The 20,774-nt window shown below is 33.5% G+C and overlaps 2 protein-coding genes across 3 annotated transcripts in view; one reads left to right on the forward strand and one right to left on the reverse strand.

Annotated features, from left to right (window-relative positions):
- LOC116340194 (fatty acyl-CoA reductase wat-like) overlaps positions 1-6,410 on the reverse strand; it is a 16,597-nt gene extending 10,187 nt beyond the window's left edge. Inside the window, exon 1 of the mRNA XM_031766515.1 lies at positions 5,746-6,410. The gene's annotated coding sequence lies outside the window, so the exon portion shown is untranslated. The remainder of the gene's footprint in view (positions 1-5,745) is intronic.
- A 6,125-nt stretch (positions 6,411-12,535) lies between these two features.
- LOC116340290 lies at positions 12,536-20,364 on the forward strand. 2 transcript variants are annotated; one of them, XM_031766714.1, is made up of 7 exons: positions 12,550-12,750; positions 13,284-13,667; positions 13,866-15,174; positions 18,058-18,444; positions 18,781-18,900; positions 19,079-19,563; positions 19,638-20,364. In XM_031766714.1, exons 3-7 carry the CDS (start codon positions 15,027-15,029, stop codon positions 20,256-20,258), a joined length of 1,761 nt encoding a protein of 586 aa, XP_031622574.1. In that variant the 5' UTR covers positions 12,550-12,750; positions 13,284-13,667; positions 13,866-15,026; the 3' UTR covers positions 20,259-20,364. The 2 variants fall into 2 exon arrangements, with proteins under 2 accessions (XP_031622573.1, XP_031622574.1); XM_031766713.1 differs by having other exon boundaries at positions 12,536-12,600; positions 13,284-15,174.
- Positions 20,365-20,774: the final 410 nt, after the last annotated feature.

Genomic DNA, 20,774 nt, shown 5'->3' on the forward strand with positions numbered 1-20,774 from the left:
TCTCTCTCTCTCTCTCTCTCTCTCTCTCTCTCTCTCTCTCTCTCTCTTTCTCTTCTTTTTTGTCTTGGTTCGGATTTTTGTGTGTTATGAATGTTAATATCTTGATTTGGTCTATTCACCTGAATTCACCTCGATGGTGCTTTCATTTTGCAGCATTGTAATTACATGCAATGATGATCGTTCATAAAATATGCGCTTATTTAGCCCTCAAATATATATATACACACTCTCTGTGTGTGGGGACGACGTAAGAAAAAAAAAACAATAAATAGTGATGAAGTCATATTCGATGTCCATGTTCGAAAATATCGCAACAAAAGCTCAACGGTAACAATAAACGCTTGTGCGTGCGCGCAGAATACAAGAACAAAACACCGTTCAATAAAGAAATAAAAACAATCATAATTTGTACACATGTCTTTTTGTTTATGAGTGTGGTTGTGTGTTTTAAATGGGTCTTTACCATGAAAAACAATTCAACCTTACAGACCATGTGCATGTTAGCCTCCTTTTTCTGAATGTTGTTGCGATCACTGTTTTCCCTATTCTTTTTGTTTTGATTTTTTTTTTTGCATATTTATTTCTGTAATTTTCGACCGAATAATAAACATGACTTCTAAACATCAATTCAAAAAAAAAAAAAAAAAAAAAAAATGTCAAATTGAATTAGTGAAATGGCGAAAGATTAAGACCAGTGAATCGAATGAAGGTAAAACTGATTCACTTTTTTGTGTATGTGTTTTGTACACACCTTCTTTTTCGCTTCAATTTTTCGAAATCGATGTACATTTCAAGTCGAAAAGCAGATACCTGTGTGCAGAGGTGCCAATACGTAAAGAAATTCCCTGTGCCAAAGCAAAAAAAGAAAGAAAATTGAAGAGCAAACAAGAAGCGAAAGTAAAGTGTGAGTCGATGGCGTCGAATTCAAGTGAGCAATTGTATACAAATGCATACCAAACAGATAGCGAATAAAAACGATGACGATGCAAAATGTTTATTGTCAAATTTTGCACCCGAACAAAAGAGAAACCGAAATGTTCTCTTGCGCCACACTGCAAGCAAATTGATTCACACGCCTGCATGTAATTGCTTTACTCCAGAATTTTTGGATCATTGCCGATTTTCTTTTTTTAGACACCCAGAAACCAGAAACAAAAATATACATAAAACGTTATGTGTCTTCTGATTGTGAGAACCTGAATCAAATCGTGTGAATGGGTCAAAATATATGCATGATACAATGAAAAGAGCAACAGTTTCAAAAGATTTCAGACAGATATACAAGTAAATACATGTATTTTGTAAGTGAGCGCAATCGCGCGTTCACGATTTTCTGTTTCAACAGGTATTTTGTTGTTGCTGTTGTTGTTGTAGCAACCGCACAATTGAAAATGGGTCAACCAGTTGTAAACGAGACAAAGACAAAGACCAATCAGAATCGAACGGTGTGTGTTCGCCAAACAGCAGCAACAACAGCAACAACAGCAACGAACGGATGATGAGTTATAAAAAAAACCGCACTAATAACGGTAGTAGTGGTAATCGAAACAATGCCAAAGCCATTTCACTCACAAACGAGTTCATCATCACACTTACACTCAAAATCGTCATATGAATCGAACGATCGTATATAGAAGACTCGCGCGGGCGCTCGCTCGCTCACCAACCAAACACATCTGTTAATCTATGCCGCGCCAAAGCCAATGGAAACCGGCGACAAAACAACATTTTCTACATTTCAAGAATCAAATGTTTCAAATAAAAGAAGAAATAAAGCACCTATATACGTATGCCAAGCCATTTGGAAGTGTTTTCGTGGCATTTGCTCAGAGAAATGAACTGTAAATGAACAATCATAACAAGGCTTGCACGCACACAAATACAACGATAGAGATACACACACACACGGAGAGCGAGATGTTAACGAAGCAGAGAACAAAAAAATCGAAATGCTATTCTGTGCATTGCATACTAAAGCACATATAACATTAAAGAAAAACCAAAGAATATAGACACAAGACTATTGATATTGGATTCGGTGTACCGTTGATTATATTTTATTTTATGCTTTAATCACTTGATTCTTGGGTTTGATTTTATATATAGATGTATTGTCTCTGCTTTATATGCACCGCATATGCATGTGATCGAACAAATAGACATAGAAATATCATGAGCACTGGATTGATGCGCATTTTCACCTTTGAATGCGCTTTTGAACATTGAATTTATTATCGTAATTGTATCGTACATGGGGTCCGTGGAACATTTTTTTATCGAAAGTTGATGACTGAACTAATGGACTTTGGACAAGGCACGATCAGCTCCGTTCGTTCGATTTAACGATCGAGATTAGTAGATACATGGCATCGAAGCATTCTTTTTTTGTGCATGTGTGTTTTTCAAACTTTTTTTTGATTAACATTGAAGTTCATGACAAAACTACTGTGAGATCTGGATGATGGGATTGAGTGTTTTTGTATGTGCGTGCCTGAATTTGTTTGTGAGTTGGCATGTTTGCATGCTACAGATCAAATTGGTCGATGATTGGGTTGACTAACCAACCAAAAACCATGCTACTTCTTCTTTTGATATTGCTTCGCTTCTTGTGTTGTTGGCCCTTTTTTTCTGCCGCTACTTATTTTTTTGTTGTTTTTGCTTTTGCAACCAATTCATATTGTTTTTTCTTCATTTCTTTAAATTTCATTTTGCAAACGATCCCGCTATGCTGAATCATCAAACATGGTCTTTAAATTGTACTAAGATACTGTAATTGAGCCATTAATACATGTTTTTTGTTCTTTCGAAATAATAATACATCTCGTTCTCTATATGTGGTGTTAGCTCTTTTTTTGCCACAGATAAAGAGAACAAATGCGCAATGAATGACCCATTTAGTCATCATATTTATAACTTTATTTTCCTGTGTAACGGTCAGTTGTATAGCGAAAAAAACCCACTTAGTTTCAGTCTCCTCGAAGAATTTGGGGGTCATACAATCTAATTCTGAAATGATTTTATCATTTGAAAGTGAAAAAAACGACCAAAAAATAGCAGATATTTGAACAGTTTCAAGAGACATCACAAAGTTTTATCACCATCGATATTCACTTGATTTTTATTGATCAATCAATCGACAGACTAATATGTATACTTATTTAAAAAAAAAAAAAACGTTATTTGCAAAAAAAATCGCCCAGACATCGTATCATAATTATCTATAAACCCTATCATGATTATCGATATCAGAAAAACAGTCAAAAGGGCGGCTTTTCTCAGTTTGATTGATTGAAATGAATAAGCAAAATCATTAAAGATGACAGATGAGAAAGAGAAAAAAAATTACAATGTCGAAAAGAGCAGCAAAAACGCGGTGAAAGAAAGAAAATAAACGAACGAACCAACGAAAAAAAAAACTAACATTGAATTATGTAATCGATGAATTTAAACAACAAAGAGAAAATTGAATGCCAAACACCTGAGGATCGCATAACATTTATGTGCGCACAAAATCATACATGTGCACACACGTCAAGATTTATTCAGTTTTTTCCATGGCATACACAAGAAAACGTTCACACATATCTCCACAGAATACATTTCATATTAAAAAAAAAATGAAAAAAAAAAAATGCGAACACACATCGAGTGTCGGTAAAAGCATCCATAAAAAAGTAAAAATCCACGAAATCGGTTAAAATTTAAATAAAATAGTTTGCCAAGATTTACGTTTATTTGTCGTCCCATATAACAACAATATATACACCAAGTGTGTGCGCAGTTTTGTATGTGTCAAAATCACAAAATTCATTTGCTTATTTTTGATGCCATCATAACATAATACCTACATAATTCATTGATCACATAATATGGTTCATGCGCCTTCCAACAACAACCAACAGCAGCAACAAATCAATAAAAATTCATTGGTTACGACGTTGTCATTTGAAGTGAAATCAGTTCCGAAAAAATATTTTTTTTAATGATCTTTCTTCTCTGCACTCTCAAAATTCCACTCTCTTGTTAAGACGCACAGGCGGGCGCGGGCACGCTTAGTGACACAAAAGGCTTTCCATATATATATATACAATTTTTTTTATCCGATCGATTGCTACCCATAAATAAAACATGTTACTCTCATATCGCATATGATAAATTCATTTGAATTTTTGTGAGCGTTTGTCAATTTTCCTATGCAAAATAGTACATTAGCTCATTTATTATCATACCTTACATCATCATCATCATGAATGGGCAAAAATCAAATTCACTTCCTTTTCTTCTCATCTTGTTGCTTCTTCCACCTTTCTTTCTGCATATTGCTTTCAAAGCTCGGCGCCGTATGTCTCAATACCAACAATTCAATTCTAGTATCAATTGACATGTTGCGCACATGATATTTTATTTACATATGCAACGCAAATAGAATTTCTCTCCACTGTGTCATATATGTCTTATATATTGTTTGACAATATTTTCACTATTAGATTTATTTCTCTTGGTGTCTCTTTTTAGTTTTCTCGCTATTTGAACACAAATTCAATGTAATTAAAGTTTCTGTGAAATCATTTTCGACATACACACAAACGCACACTGCACGCAATGCAATAAGTTTGGAAGAGACAGAGAAAAAAGTGAAAATAATTGTTTTTTTTTTCTTCTTCATCACTTTGTTCAATGCACATTTTCCAATGTGTCAATATTACACACACGCAGGTACACATTGGATGGCATGGTGAACTTTTTTCAATTTGTTGCATTGGGATCGCATTTTTTCGACCGACATTTCAGAAAGTTTAGTTTTATGATTCATTTTAAGGGTCATTCCCAAATAAAAACACCCAAAAATGGACACGTGCTCAACCTACGATCCACTTGTGTTTTGATCTCAAGAAATCTTTGGTTATGCGCATAAATTTTGGAAAAGAAAGTTGTGTGTTTTGGCCTGCGTATGTGTCCGAGTGCGTTATTTAGTTGTTTGTTTGGCAAGAAAAATACTCTGATGTTGACACATATATGTGCGTGTTAAATACGAATTTTGTTGCTTTCTGTGTCGTTTGTCTCATTTCGAATTGCGAATAAAAAAGGGAGAAATTGAAATCTCATCAAAGGGTAAAATACTTCAAAAAAGAAACCGAAATTCTCACTTGAAATTAGAATTTGAGAGAATTAAAGTGTCCAACATAAATGTTCACGGCGAACAAGTGATAAATTTATTTGCGATAAACTCTCATTGATGTTCAACACGTATCTTAAATTTTAAAATGAAATGCAATTCGCGAAATTAAATATATGTATATATTTAAGCGAAAATGGAAGCAGCGTGAGCATGCGCGCTCATTCTTTGAGCCACTTTTCAACGGGCGCGCATGAGCTTATTTCATTTTTTTTTATCTGCTTTTGTTTCTTTGCATGTTTGTTTTTATATTTCATTTTATAAGTATATATTTCTCGTTCGATTTGCGTTTTCTCTCTCTCTCTCTCTCTCTCTCTCTCTCTTCAAGTAGATTGGAATGTTACTTTCCCAATCGATTCAATTTCACAAAATAAACACATATATACATCATAACTTTGCACATAATCCAAAAGGAATTCGGTATTTTCGCTTTGATTGGTGATACTCTCTGTTCGTTTTGTTTTTCGTTTTTTTTCCTTTATTTTTTAAACGGAAATTAGCGAAAACCTATTGAGTAACCGTTTGATCGAGTAATCAAAAAAAAAGAAAAATTTAAATCGTTTACTTACCGCTTAATTTGAATATGTGTTTTATAGAAGGAAAAAAAAAACAAATTTAAGTTTCTTTTATGTTATCGAATCGAATTCAGCCGTCATCGAACGTGTGTGTTCATTAATTTGTCTCTTTTTTCTCAATGGAGAAAAAATTCACAACTCAAAAATGAAAATCCACTTGGCTTAGCACGTTAAATTCGATTTTAAACTTTGAAATGTGAAAGATAAACTCTTTTTTGAATGAATGAATTTTTCTTTTACATCAAATCACTGACACATATTTTTTTCAAGTTCGTTTCACACAAGGTTTGGTCTGTGTTTTTCGATTGGAAAACCGAAAATGGTATATAAGAGAACAGAAATGTAGACGAAAAATGGGTTGAAAAAATAATGTTTATATCGGTCGTTGTTTTTTTTTTGGGTTTTCCCGAATTTATAACTATTAAAGTTGATTGAGAAAACGGTTTATTTTTGTTTGTAGCACAAAATTGAAATTTTAGAGGAACGTTTGTTCTCCGTTCGATGTTTACAAGGGCCAATTTGATACTGAGACAGTGGCTATCACTACTTTCTTTTAATAGTATTAATATACATTCGGATCTTTGAGGCAACGAGCCAACAGCAGAGAGCACAGTACACAGTACACACAGCAGTGGCGGCGGCGATGGCGATCTACGATGGCAACAATGACGACCACAACGACAGCAACACGACAAACAATAACGTCCGAAGAAGAGGAAAACAGCACACTTACACAGTAATCTTCAAGCCGAATGATCGACCGACCGAATGGAATGAAAATGAAGAAAGAGAGAGCGAGAGAGAAAACACAACAACACACAATAAAAGAAGCGAACCACTTGAATGCCGAAAGAAACTGTGCAAGAGATTTATATGTATCGTACATATAATGCCGAATACGTGTATATTATGAATTCAAACCGATCGCAGCCTAAATAGCACAACGAATGCAAAAGACACTCCGATATACCACTCGGTGTATGAGTGAAGAGAGTTTGTTGATTTTTGAGCCACAAGCGAGAGCGTGCAGCTAGAGTGACTTGGATCATGAAGCTAGTGCGAACGCGCAAAAAAAAAAACAATTTATGTGTATGATTTTTTTTTTAAATATTCGATTTGGATAGTAACTAGATATGCGAATGCGAACTAAAATTCAAGTGCGCGACCAATTTATAAGAGTCTTTTTTGTTGTGCTTAGCACTGACTGTCTCAAGATCACACCAGAGCATATGACTATGTCAACAAATTCAGGCTAAATCGTGTGTATGTGCACAAAATAACCATTAACCTATTCAAATATATCAAAAGATAAAATTGTACAATCAATAAATTCAAATGAAAAATTCATTTGTTTTTATTTTGAATTGCAGCTCATTTTTTCGATCTCTCTTCGTATTTAATTCAGTCATATTTTTTTAACCGTTTTGTGTGCAGAGAACACAAACATATTGAGCACATTCATTCTGAAATATTGGTTTCCAACAACTTTTCAATCAATTAAATGATTATTCAAATTGTCAATTTTTTTGCTTCTACATACTTTTTTTATTATTATTGGCTATAAAAAGAATATCGCGTATAGAATTCACGCAGTAGCTCCCATTTCAAAAGACATGGGGGAAAAACGGTACGAATTTGAGACCAAATGCCAGATTTATTCTAACGTTGACGTAATTGGTTTTGTGCGCGCTCACAATTCAATGATTCTAACATTCTCGTACAATGACCATTTGGATTGCACAATTTGATACTCACAACAAAATGCAATTTATTTGTTTTCTCTTTCTCTCACTCGATTTTGCGTCTTCTTTTTTTTCTCGAAAATGCAATTGTCATAAAAGAACCAGATTATTGTCTTTTACTTTATTCGATTTTTATGATTTCATTTAAATAGTGCGACCTAGGGGATGTGCATCAATGCTATTTTTTTAGTTTATAGCCTATTTACTAGTTTTATTGTTTGAATAATCTAATAATGCTAATATTTCTCTATGAAAGTGCGAATATTCTAGATTTTCATATTCTTAATTCCAATTTTTTTAACACAACAGTGTGCTTCTTTCAATAGCCGAGTTGTAAAATTGATTTAGTTACCAAATCATGAAACAATATAAAAATGACGAATCGAAATTTTCTTGCAAATTTTTCTGGTTTTTACTTGGACTATAAAAAACTAGTTATTGGTTTCCGTCCCCTAGATTGCAACACAATTGATTTGAATAGGACACGTACACAGAAATCGAAAATGCAATGATTAAATAACCAAGAATCTTCTAGCTGATTTATTTAAAAGCTTTACAAATAAAAAAAAAGAAAATAAAAAAGTAACAACGGCCATCAACAAAATGATGTAATTGCACACTTTACAACCGATATTCGATGTAATCGATTTTATGTGCATTTTCAACAGTCGTTAAAATCGTTCATTTCCATATACCTAGTTGTATTTGCAATGACCGATTAGAAACATTAATAAATTAAAAAAAAAAGCAATCAACAGGTAGAAAAAATAATGACAACACCACATTCAAAGAAATTCATCAAATTGATTATGGGAAATATGTTACACATTTATTGCATTTTTCACAGAATTGAAAAAAGAAAATAAGGCTGATAAAACTGAATCTTTAAAATGAAAACACTATCATTAAAAATAATCATTAAAATGAATAGTTTTCAATTGATAAGCTTCAGAAACGGAGAATCCGACTATATTTTAGTGTGACACAGTTTTTTTTTATCTAAATTATTCAAATCTAAAATATGTGACAGCAAAGAATTTGTAATGCTCTGTTCAGTCTCTTTGGTCAGATGGGCTATTTCGAATTGGGTACTTTTACCAAACAAATGACTAAATTAATGATTAAATTCAAAATAACAAATAATGCATTTCATGCGTTTGCATACATTTGGGCGAATAAAAAAATGAATTGACTGCTTTTATTTGGTTAACAAGTTCAAAGCGTGTATATGTTACTTTGATAGGATTTGATTAGATTTATTTCGTTTTAAATTTTTAAATTGCTTGAGGACTCAACATACTGCAAACAGTAAAAAGTGTGTTGTTGAGACTATATCGAAATGAATCCACATGAGGCAATGAGGAACAAATATAAAAACCGCATTTTAATTGAAACAAGATCGTAAAGAAATAGTGTGTTTTAATTGAGAACGCATTTTATTGTTTGTATTTTTATGGTCAAGTTTTTGAGTGGAGAAAGAAACAATTTCTGCCGCATAAATTTCAATATGGAGCACATTAAAAATACAAGATGTACAAGAGAGATTGCATAATGTTTTATGATGCCATCAGAATGAAAAATTCTTTCAAAATACCAAATAGAATGAATGAAGAGAAAGAGAAAAAATGAAACCATAAAATTATTGATGATTTTATGTAATGCAATTGCAAATGTGCCATTCCACGTTGGCCATTTTAAATTGTCTCTATAAGCAATTTGCATGATTACAACTTATATGATTTTCCATTGATAACAATACAATGAATACGCATTGTTATACTGTAGTCTATTGTTCGAAATTTATGTCGTTAGATGAAACCAAATGAACTGACAAAAGAAACAAACAAATTTAACTACGCGCATAACGATATGAGACTAGTTTATGACTTGGATTGTTGGTAAATTTTTATGTTGAGTATGTGCATCGCTATCGAATGTAATGGTCTTCTTGCGCGCAAAGGGAAAGCGATTTATAACACAACAAATAAATGCAGAGCAGTAACGCATTTATCAAATACATTCGAATTGGCACATGACAAAATGACATTTTTATATGTATGTATAAATATATATGTGTGTGTGCAGTTTATATTATATAAAATTGCATTCAGACTGTATATTGTATTGTAGTATTTCTGAAACATAAAATTATGTTTGCGTTAAATGCAATTATGATAATATGTCACTCAGCCATGAGTGTTGTTACTGTCATGACACAGGATAATGATCGGTGATAGGCATTTCGATGACAAAGTCATTTCGATACGGTTCATATGATTTTGCGTGTAATTGTTTTCCGTTGCATTTTATGTTTCTTTTTTTTTTGAAATTCGAACCTTTCACTTTGAATCAATGTTCCTCCTGAAAAGATACGAATATCAATCATGATCGTCTAACAAATCATGCAAAATTTATAATAAAAAAAAGGATCGAAATTTATCAATAAAAATGTCAAACGTCAGTTACGGTCGATTACCAATCGAATTTCGATCAACATGTATTAGTACACATGCAAATGGAAGTAACAACAATCATGAACCTGACCTTTCTCTTGTCAAAAAAAAAAAGCAACAAAATTGAAAACGGTGAACAAGAAAGAAATGAACCAAAAAGAAAAACAACCAGAGTCAAAGCGATTCATCGCCTGATCGATTTCAATTTCATTACTGGTAGGGCGAAATTATATATGACATAGTTGCTTGCGTGTGTTTGCTTTTCTCACATGTGGCATAACCGGTTTGAGGTGGCGTGTTTCGTTCACAATCCGCATGCCATTCAATAAATGTTTTGATTTCAAATAAATATTTTATCGTTGGCGGGCACATCGAGGGAAAAAAAACACAAATATTTCGTACCCAAAATGTCATTGATCTCTTTTTCTCTCTAATTCTTTAACGGCACTTTATGACATTGCACCTTCGTTCGAAAAGTTTGTCTGTTTCTGAACGAAGGCCAGATGTTAATAAGTAGAAATGGAACGATTTCAAACGGAATTTGTATTGGAACGTGCTAAATAAATGTAGAAAACATTTTCTCTTCATCTGTGCGATTGCAATGGCAATTTTCAAAAAGATGACATGAAATTCTTTCTCTCATCCGATTAATTCATTTAATTATCGTTAATTATATGTGAAAATTATTATAACGAGATGGGTGTGAGGCAAATGAGTGCTGCGCATACGGAACAAATCTTTTTCACTTTATGTAGTAAATAATTGGATAAAATGCGCAAGCACATGGTTTCTATTCCATCACATACAATATGTGAGTAGAAAAGTGAACCGAGTCAAATTTGCATGCATTCCATTATCAATGTAATGATCAATGGCCTATAAACCATATGATCAGATGGTGTGTACCAAATAGTGAGATATAGAAAATTGAACTGAAAATCGATAGAAACCGGGAAAAATTGATTGTGTAGCTCATTTTTTGACTGGCCGATTCACACGAAAACTAACCTTTGAACATATAACGGATACTAACTCAATTTAGAATATCGGAATATATGTCTTTTGGACATTCATTTTTATCATTGACCCATTTTTACCGTTACATAAAGTGGGTTGTGAGTCTTGTGTCTGTTTTCATGCAGACAAGATCGATGTTTTCATTCCATTGATCTTTCTCTCTATTTGTCTGCTTGAAAGTGTTTTGGAAAATGTATTCGGTTTTTTTCCCGTTCTTCAGTGTTGTTCATTTCGAATTCATGAAGCGCACACTTGACTCAATACAAAACGAAAAATAAAGTTGTTTCAATTTCAGCCACACACACTCGGTTCTCACTCTATGCTATGGCCAATGATAATCATGTTGTCGGCTACTGGCTGGCTGTTGTGTCAATGGTATCCGTAGCAAGCGCAAAAGAGAAATGAAGACAATACACCAATCGTTTGGGCGATACGATATGTTATACACCATAAAAATAATGAATAATAAAAAAAAGAAACAAAACGCAAAAATGTATGAGAAATTGGCCGTTTTGTCTCTTGCTCTGCATGCGCTGGTGCACGCGCTTCGTTCGCTCTGTCAGTGTCTTTCGCGTGAGTATTTTCTTTGTTTACCACTTAAGAGTCGATTAAAAACAGTTCAGGTATACACACATTATTCTAAGTGTTCATGATCGCTTTTCTTTGGCTACTCGAAAAGTTTGAACATTGGAATTGGTTACTTTAGTGCATGTTTTTCGTTCGTACACCTCAGGTAGATATATGTTATATATACATATGTACTTTTGGCCAATTGCACGTGCTTCTTCACAGTGTGTGTGTCTGTGGAATCATTTTGTGTTGTTGTGGCGTGTTACTTTTCGTTTTTTTTTGCTTCTCTTTTCAATTTGATTTCTTCGTAAGATTAAATGGAAAATTCATTTTACTTCATAAGCTGAATGAGTTCAATACTAGTGAAGATTGTGCCAGAAAATTTTGTGAATTATCTTGTGAAATTTTTACGTTCCCATTTAGACATGATTTTATTTCAATTTTCGACGTTTAATTTGCGTCAATTATCGGGTACGTGGTGATAGTTTTTTTCTCTCTTGATTTGGTACAATGGAATGTGTTTTGATCGCTTTCTCACATTTTGTCTTCATCACCATATCATTTTATGGATTCTGATGGAATTGAGGCGAAAATTTGTTAAAAAAAAGCTTGCTCAATTTTCGTGTCTTTGTCTGAATTTAAATACGAAAACTTCGCATGAAATCTTAATGCAAAGAACATTTAACAGAAAAACGATATTAAATTGAGCGTACATAATTTGAAAATCATGACAGAATTATTTACTCATCAGAAGATCAGTCATCTATGCATATTGTGATTTTTGCCATCACGAGAGGGGGAGAAAGAGAGCTTATCATCATTGAATGCGTGCAAAATGCGAAGATGGTAAATATGCACATGTGATATAGATTCACATTCAAGACAACAACAACAACAACCGCCGTACAATACGAACAACATAAAAATTGTTCTCTCCGCAGAGAACGAGATGATCAAAAAGAGAAAGAAGAATGTTGATGCGATGCGATTAGTGATTGAACAGCAGTTGATCAAGACAGTTTAAGATCAAGACAGAGATTTTTGCGTTGATCGAGTGGAAAAATACGGTTGCAAACAATATATTTTCTATTTTATTTTCTTCAAAAAATACGGGAAAAAAAGAAACCATTTTATTCGTTTGTTTCACTGAACAGAATCCGTTCTATTTCCCGATCGTACGATTCGGATGGATCACGATAACATTCACAACACAATAGGTTTTTAAAAATATATATATATTTTCACTTTGTGTATATCTCACAGAAAATAAACATTAAATCTTTCACCATTGTTTTTATTTCGCCGCTTTTGTTTTGTCATCATTTGGCAATTCAATTTACCGGTTTTTTCTTAATGGTTGTTTTGATCAATTTTAATATTTCAATTCGAATATGTTTACGAAAGAATCCACTGAGTTTATGTGGTATTTATCGTTGTCATATTGAGTGAGAAAGCGAATGAAGAAGAAGAAGAAGCATCAATCGTGTGTATTGAGGTATTTGAGCATGGTTGTAGCGAATATTGTCACATACACAATAAATATAATGAATCGAACAGAAAAAAGAAAAAAAAATTAGCTATGCCGCAATTAACCCATTGGAAATGGGTAGAATAGAGAAAAGAAGAATGAAAGCATAAGCATTTTATTCCATTTATAATGGGAGAGTAGCTAACGCTACGGCGTGATTTAGATTTTACTAACTTTTTTTTCTATTCAGTAATTTTTTTTCATTCTGTTTTACGTTTTCAGCCAATGTGACCGCACAACGGTAAATTATCCAGATGATCAATGAAGATTTGAACTTTATGTGTGTGTGCGACACTTTTGTTTTTTTCTTCTTCTTCTTCTTCGATTACATACGGTAGAAAATCCGAAAATCAGCACGTACAAAAGTTGCCGTCTAAGGTGCCAGTACGAGTAAATGTGCGTGTGCGCACGCGACATTAAACTTAGAAAGAAGTAACGAAAAAGTGAAATCTATTGACCCGTTGTGAAGAAGACCTACGAAATAAAAAGAGAGTACATGAAAATTTCACATTAAACGCAAAAGCAAAAAAAAAATCATAACAACAGCAGCAGCAGAAAAAAAAGCAGTGATAATAATAACAAGTCATGCGTAAACATAGTTTGATGGTAAGCATCTCTCACCAGATCACTAGTTTGTGCCAAACACACGGCAGCATATAAATTGTGTGTATGTGAACGAGAGCGCACGCCGACTTTGTGTACCTCTCCACAAACACCGAAAGCTTCGAAATCTGCATAGAAATATTGATTGAGAGAAGAAGAAGAAGAAAAATAGAGATAACAAAAAGAAAAATACTACCATAGCGACGATAATGGTGCTCTGTGGTGAATGAAGAGTGGCTGAAGGCTGAAATGAAACACATTGGGGGCCATCGGGAGAAATTATCAGTATGAGTGCGTCAGTATATACCTGAAACGCGCGTTGCTAAGACGATGACAGTCTAGCATGAACAAGCACCGATAACATTACATGGCATCAAAGACAAAGACGGGAAGCATTGTGTGATAGACGATCGGTTGCGTGCCAATTTGAGTGCTCATCTCGTATCTAGAGCGAATTTTTTAATGCCACAAACTACATAAATATCCTACAAATTTCAAAACAAGCCAAAGTGTGGTGTTTGAACGAATCGAAAATGTGCTATCGGCTTTAAACGGATTTCTACCACCGAATCGCACGCGCTTGTAGTTGCAAAGAAACAAAAACCTCTTAGAAAGTGCAATGCAAACGAATCAAGCACATGACAACAATTTATTTGGACTCGGTACAATTGTGTATAAATGAAGTTATAGAGCCAGTGAATGTCAATCGAGAATCAATTTATGCTTTACAATTATCAAAAGACACTAATCCACACAACATATCAATTTCATTCAATATTACACATGACGAATGGCTGAAACCAGTTGAAACAAAAAAATATCTAAGACGTGTATAGAAACTAATTCCAAAGAAGTGCGACGATAAACAAACAAAAATACGAAAAAAAAAAATATTTGTGAGTTGTCACTCATGGAACGGTGAAAATTTGCAATCGTATGATTTTTTCCGTTTGGTGTAAAAATAAAAACAAAAAAGAAATAGATGTAGATTTAAAACAGGCGCCAACTGATTTGTTTTCTTTTGTATACGCAAAGCATTCAGCATCGCAAATCGTTTTAAGTCGGATGAATTTTTCATATTGCATTAATCAAAAGTGCACGTAAAATTTGTGAGAAAGAAATTTATGCATAATTTGTTTCTCTCAAAGCTTTTCGCTTTGATTATGCGTGACTCTGTAAAATAAAAATCAATTTGAAACAATCATACGAATTTTGATCTCCATCCTTGCCGAAGAGAATTATCCGGAGATTAGTCGGAGCGCATCGCATCCAGAAGATTCAATTCGAGCCTATTCACAATTTAATATCCAAACAAAAAACGGCAAGTAAATTACCAACGACACACATTTATCCAATGGCGATATGAGTGACCCCATAAAATTGGCATTCAGACAAGCATTTCCAATTCATGTAGCCGTTTTTGTTGTTTTAACTTGTTGGTTCTCATTAGCTGAATACGCGTTTGCAGAAATCACCGATCATACCAAATTATTTCCGGAGCAACATGAAGGTAACATTGAATTTCTTATTTCATGTGCTTCTTTCGTTCTGTTTTTTTTTAATCGTGTAATTCAATTTGTGCGCGTTCTCAATTAAAGTGTTAATTAATCAAATGGCTTGTTCACTTGATCAAAAGTTTATACCCAGAAAGAGAATATCTATGTTGAACGAAAAATTAATAATAATAATAATAACAAAAAGCCAATCTCAAGAATTTATTGCGTTCTTTTCAGGTAATTTTTATTTCCCACTTTCGTACAAGAAAGAAACTGGCAACAGCTTTAAAGGCAATGATCGGCTGGCATAACGAGATTAGAATGGAAGCGGAAACAATAACAATAGAAAAAAAATTGGATTTATCGATATGCCGGTGCATTTCAGTGAAATAAAAAATAATAATAAACTGCAACATTTTTTCTTTCTTCGAAAAAAAAAAACATCGCACGATTGCAACATTGTTTTAAGTAGAGCGTTAACATTTAAATAACCGCAACCGTCATTATGTCAAAAGTGAGAGCGCAATGGTTTACTTTAGAAAGATGAAGAGAAAAAATATCACATAAAATGGGTTCCACGAAACGAAATTTTGTGTAAAAGGAAGCGCGTGGTGATTGTGTACGAAAATTATTATGAAAAAATAAAGTGCTTTCACGGCAAATTTCCACGTGATGCACCATGTATGACAAAAGGATTTTCAACACTATTTTTTGTTTGTTTCATTTCGATGGCAAAAATTGCAAATTTTTATCCCCGCCGAATTCATCGAATCGAATACGGTTAGAAAATAATGCATTTTACCGGCAGCGCATCAATAACAAAAATAAGGCGTTTGCATGAAATCGTTTCAATGCTTCGAATTTTTCAGCGAGCCAAAAAAGTATAGTAAAATCGTCAAAAAATTATATGAAATAACAAATGTTTTTACACATATTATTCGCATGAGATGCTTCAAGGTTTTGGTTTTCTTTCATGCTTTTGCACATCTCAATGAAAATAACGAAAACAAAAACCGCAAAATAAACAAAAATCGCTTGAATAACAGACATATATATATATGCCTGGTACATTTTTCTCCGCATACTTTTTGCATTCTCTTTCTTAATTTCGTGCGTTGCGAACACACATCGAAAAGATTTGCATTGATCATCACTTCAGGTAGATGCACTTCACTTGTATCAACAGCACCAATTATGCAGGAGAAAAACAAAACGGTTCAGCGATAATTATCGTTGATGGATTGAATTTTACTGTAAACAAAAAAAAAACATTTCAATCAAATTTCCCAAGAATTTGGCAAATTATTCAAATTGGACGAAGCTTGTCTATGTGTCTCAATTTGATTATTGTATATATAACTGGCTGTGTTTAATCAGTAGGCTCTGTTCAATGGTTGTCTTCTTCTTTTCTTAATCCGTACACGATTGGTTCATATTCACGAGCATATGAAAATTGCCGAATCATGAACATTTTGAATGTCATAAACTAAATGACCGATGTGATGTTTATTTTGTTTCCCTTTGTATGTCAAAAATATTATGTCATTTGATTGCAACCGTGATCTTTTTTCAGTCTCTATGTCTGTGTGTGTACTCTATGGCCAACTAAAGCCAGACATATATTGTCGATGTTTAACGAAACGCACAAATATCTCGATTATATAATCTCGTCAATTACGCGAAATGTTTTCTTTTCTTAAATATAATTTTGAATACCTGTGTGTGTGTGTGAGTGAGTCAGTGATGACTTTTGGAGGTGATTTGTACGTCGGGGTCGACTTTATTCATTCTTTTGTTGAATATATTTTGGTGACGATGAAATAGACCATTACACCATCGATTTAATTATCACAAATATTTCAACGGCAAATAAAATAAAATATAATAATCATCCAACAAATGCGATATTTATGCATTACTACAGACTCACCAAATCCATCATTTATATTATCATCCATATGACGGAATAATTGATGAATTTTGAAATGTGCATTCAAGGTGATTTTCGTTGGCGTGTGCCATCTTAGCCGTGTTGTTTATTGTTTGTGCACACCTGATCATTTGTTTTACATCTGAATAAAGGTGATCGTTTTGTTGACTACGGAGTAACAATGCCGGTGTACATATTATTATAGGCTATAACAAACAATCAAATCTTTCTCATAGTCTCCGTTCGTGGAATTCACATCCATTGTGACGATGCGTAAATCGCGATATTATGTTTTAGTTTCGCATTTGCCACGATTAAATCTACATTATTGCAATATTGCGTTCACAGTAAATATTTGTATATTTTGTTGATATAAAAACGCACCCATTTTATGTGTGTCGATGTAATAATCCATTAGAAAATCCTATACTCGACACTGTTGAATTGTTTTTGTTACGTGGCCCATAATTCATGTTGAACACACGCTTATTTATACTAAAATTGACATTATGTAATTGAGAAGAAATCTCTACTTTTGCTACATTGGAACTTGCAATTCTTGCGTCTCAAATTGAATCAGTTATCGTCATATGAATAATCATACTATAAAGTTGTGATAAATGATATAATCAAAATACTGCACAAATTCTTAATCGTCATTGAAGGGGGGTTTACCCCCCTGTGATATTGACGAGAAAACAATTTTCCGCCGAAATTATTCGAATTTGCTAGGGTTTTTTGGCGCAAGAAAAATTCTTTCAATTTGCTAAGGATTTTCGCCAAAAAAGTGAAGAGCAAAAAAAACGAAGAGAATTTCTAGTTTTTGAAAAATCACCTCCCCTGTAAAATGTAGCTCGCACATTACTGATCGTCATTATATGTTTTTATATGTTTAGTTTCTTCATTTTTATTATAAATCGGTTTGTTTGTTTGTTTTTTTTCTCTCTCTCTTTTCTGTTTTGATCAGTTGAGAAGCTGGTACGCGAATGGGCACCATTAGTTTGGCTTGCACCAAATGAAAAATTTATGCCAGGCGACGTGACCGATTTTCTGCAGCACGTTCACGCTGAAAAAGCTAAAAAATCGAAAAACGCACATGCCAACAACAACAATCATAACAACAACCACATCGCATACGATCAACAATTTCAATCGGACGATGGTGACGATGAACAATTGTATTATTATGAAACAGCCAACGAACTCAATGTTATACTGTCACAACAAGATCGACATCCATGGGAACGACGTCACAAACGAATGTACAAAGACAATTATTTATTCAATTACATCATTGACCTGCCGATTGGCGACCACTCTTCCAATTGGTTTCTTGTTACAAACGATAACATTGGTATGATCATCATTAAATAATAACCGTATAAAATATTATATTTATTGAACTGAACCAGAAACACACTTAAAACTATCGGTTTTATACTATCATTATGAAATTCTGTTTTATTGACATCATGTCTTACGCACATTACTTTGATGTGACGGCAAAACATTGCGTTTAAACTCAAGTGATGAGGTTCGTTGAAGAAAAAAAGACATTTCAAATGTTTTATTTTTTCATTCATCACAATGTTGTGGTATAAACATTGTCAATTCCAGAAAGTCAAGAACATTTATTTTCTTCTAATTTTTATTTAAATATGAATTTTATCGCGAAATTTTTTTGTTCCAGATGATTTATTGACTGATCAAACATCATTTATTTATGGCCAAAGTCCAAGTACAGGAAATGTTCCAATTTATGCGATGGTAACTCTATGCAATTCACAGCCCTTAGAAAATGAACCGGATGGTAAGTTCGAACGTTTTAGAAAGAGTTTCTGAAGATTTTGACGTAATTTCCTTGTGAAAAAAGTTCGCATTTATCCATAATAAAATGTATTCCATATAAAAAAAATTCTTCTTGAAAAGCTCACTTTTATCAAGTTCAATAGAAATAATTTTGGTTTTTATGCTAATCCACCTTTTAGATATTCAATCGAATCTAATTGATTCAAAAATTGGCCGTCATCAAGCAACCTATATACCTGTGTCAAATTCATTACTAAAACATACATTCACTCAAACCAAAATACAATCGGCAGTACCGCGGCCGGTGTCCATATCAAAACGTTTCGGTGCACCCGATGATAAAAATGTAACATTAAATGCAACAAGACACAAACGTGAATCGCAAGAGACGCTCACAACCATCAGCACATCAACCAGCAGTACCATTACGAATGCCACCGGCACTGCCACCATCACCACCATAATTACCCAATTGGATGAGGTGACAAAAGCAACTGAATCAAGTACAATGCAAACGATGTCAAATGAATCATCGAATGAAACCGTTGAGCTAAATGAAAATTATGATTCAAATGAAACGGTCAAATCGACCGATTTGCCGATAAAAAGCAGCTCATATCCCAGTTTTCATGTAACATATTGGATGTTTTATCCATACAGTCAAGTAAATTATTTAAATTCGTTTAAACGTGTACGTCAATGTATTGAATGTTCACAGCGTTGTTCTATTATTTACAGGGTAAATCGATATGCACGCTAAGCTTGGGTCCGTTTGGAAATTTGCCCATACCGCAAATATTTGGAGTTTGCTTAGGTACAAAAAAAGATTTCGGCAGTCATGTTGGCGACTGGGAACATATGACATTGTATTTCAATGGACGAAAAGAGCCAGATCAAATGTATGTTTCAGCGCACGATGCCGGTGCATATTATCAATATGAACGTTTGACCGGTACATTTGATTTTCGGCGACAGGAAACCCGAAAGGGAATTTTACAACATCCAAATTTTCCTCGTACCGTTGTCACATCAAAGAATCATCCGGTGCTATTTTCCGCGCAAGGTTCACACGGTTTATGGACGGCACCTGGTAAACATCGATTTGTGCGTGTTGCACGATTATTCGATATAAATGGTTTTGGGACAGCATGGCCAACATGGAAACAGGTGGAAATTTCATTTGATAGCGAACGAACCGGACGTTCGATTGGCCCTGAATGGCTGAGATTTTTCGGTCGATGGGGAAATCCAAAGAGCAGATGTCATCCGCTAAAAAAACTTGGTCTCAATTTTTGCGAATTTTCCGATGGGCCAACCGGCATTCCATTGAAGAAACCGCACTTCTTTTGTCGCAAATGATGAGTACAACTTGTTTGCACACAAAACAAACGATATGAAAAAAGAAAAAAAGATTTTAAATGAATTTATTGGGCGAGAAACGAAATTGTTTAAATGATTGCATAAAAAATTCAACAAACAAAAAGATAAAATGAATAAATCCAGGAATAGTATAATGTTGAATTTTTTAAAAAATTTAAACGAAACGATTTAGTTGTAGTGATAGTTTGTAATTGTAATAGATAAACGAGAATAATAAATTATTTTATTTTATTACAAAATCAAAGTAGTGAATCTTTTCTTTTTTTCCGAATGAGCTTTACATTGTTTGTTAATTTTGTTTCATTGATTAACCTTGAAAATTTTCATCAAAGCCTATTTATATATACATCAGAAAGCGCTGATTTCAATTTTGTTGATTTTTCTGACTGATTTGAATTTGCCTAAAAAAAATCCATATTCATGAATTACGTGCAAATTGTGATTTTAATTTGCTCAAGCAATTAATGCATGTGACAAAGCGGCTGCAAAATAAAA

The sequence above is a fragment of the Contarinia nasturtii genome, unplaced genomic scaffold (assembly GCF_009176525.2).
Source record: "Contarinia nasturtii isolate CC-2019 unplaced genomic scaffold, AAFC_CNas_1.1 Cnas_scaffold_630, whole genome shotgun sequence".
Classification (NCBI taxonomy): Eukaryota; Metazoa; Arthropoda; class Insecta; order Diptera; family Cecidomyiidae; genus Contarinia; species Contarinia nasturtii.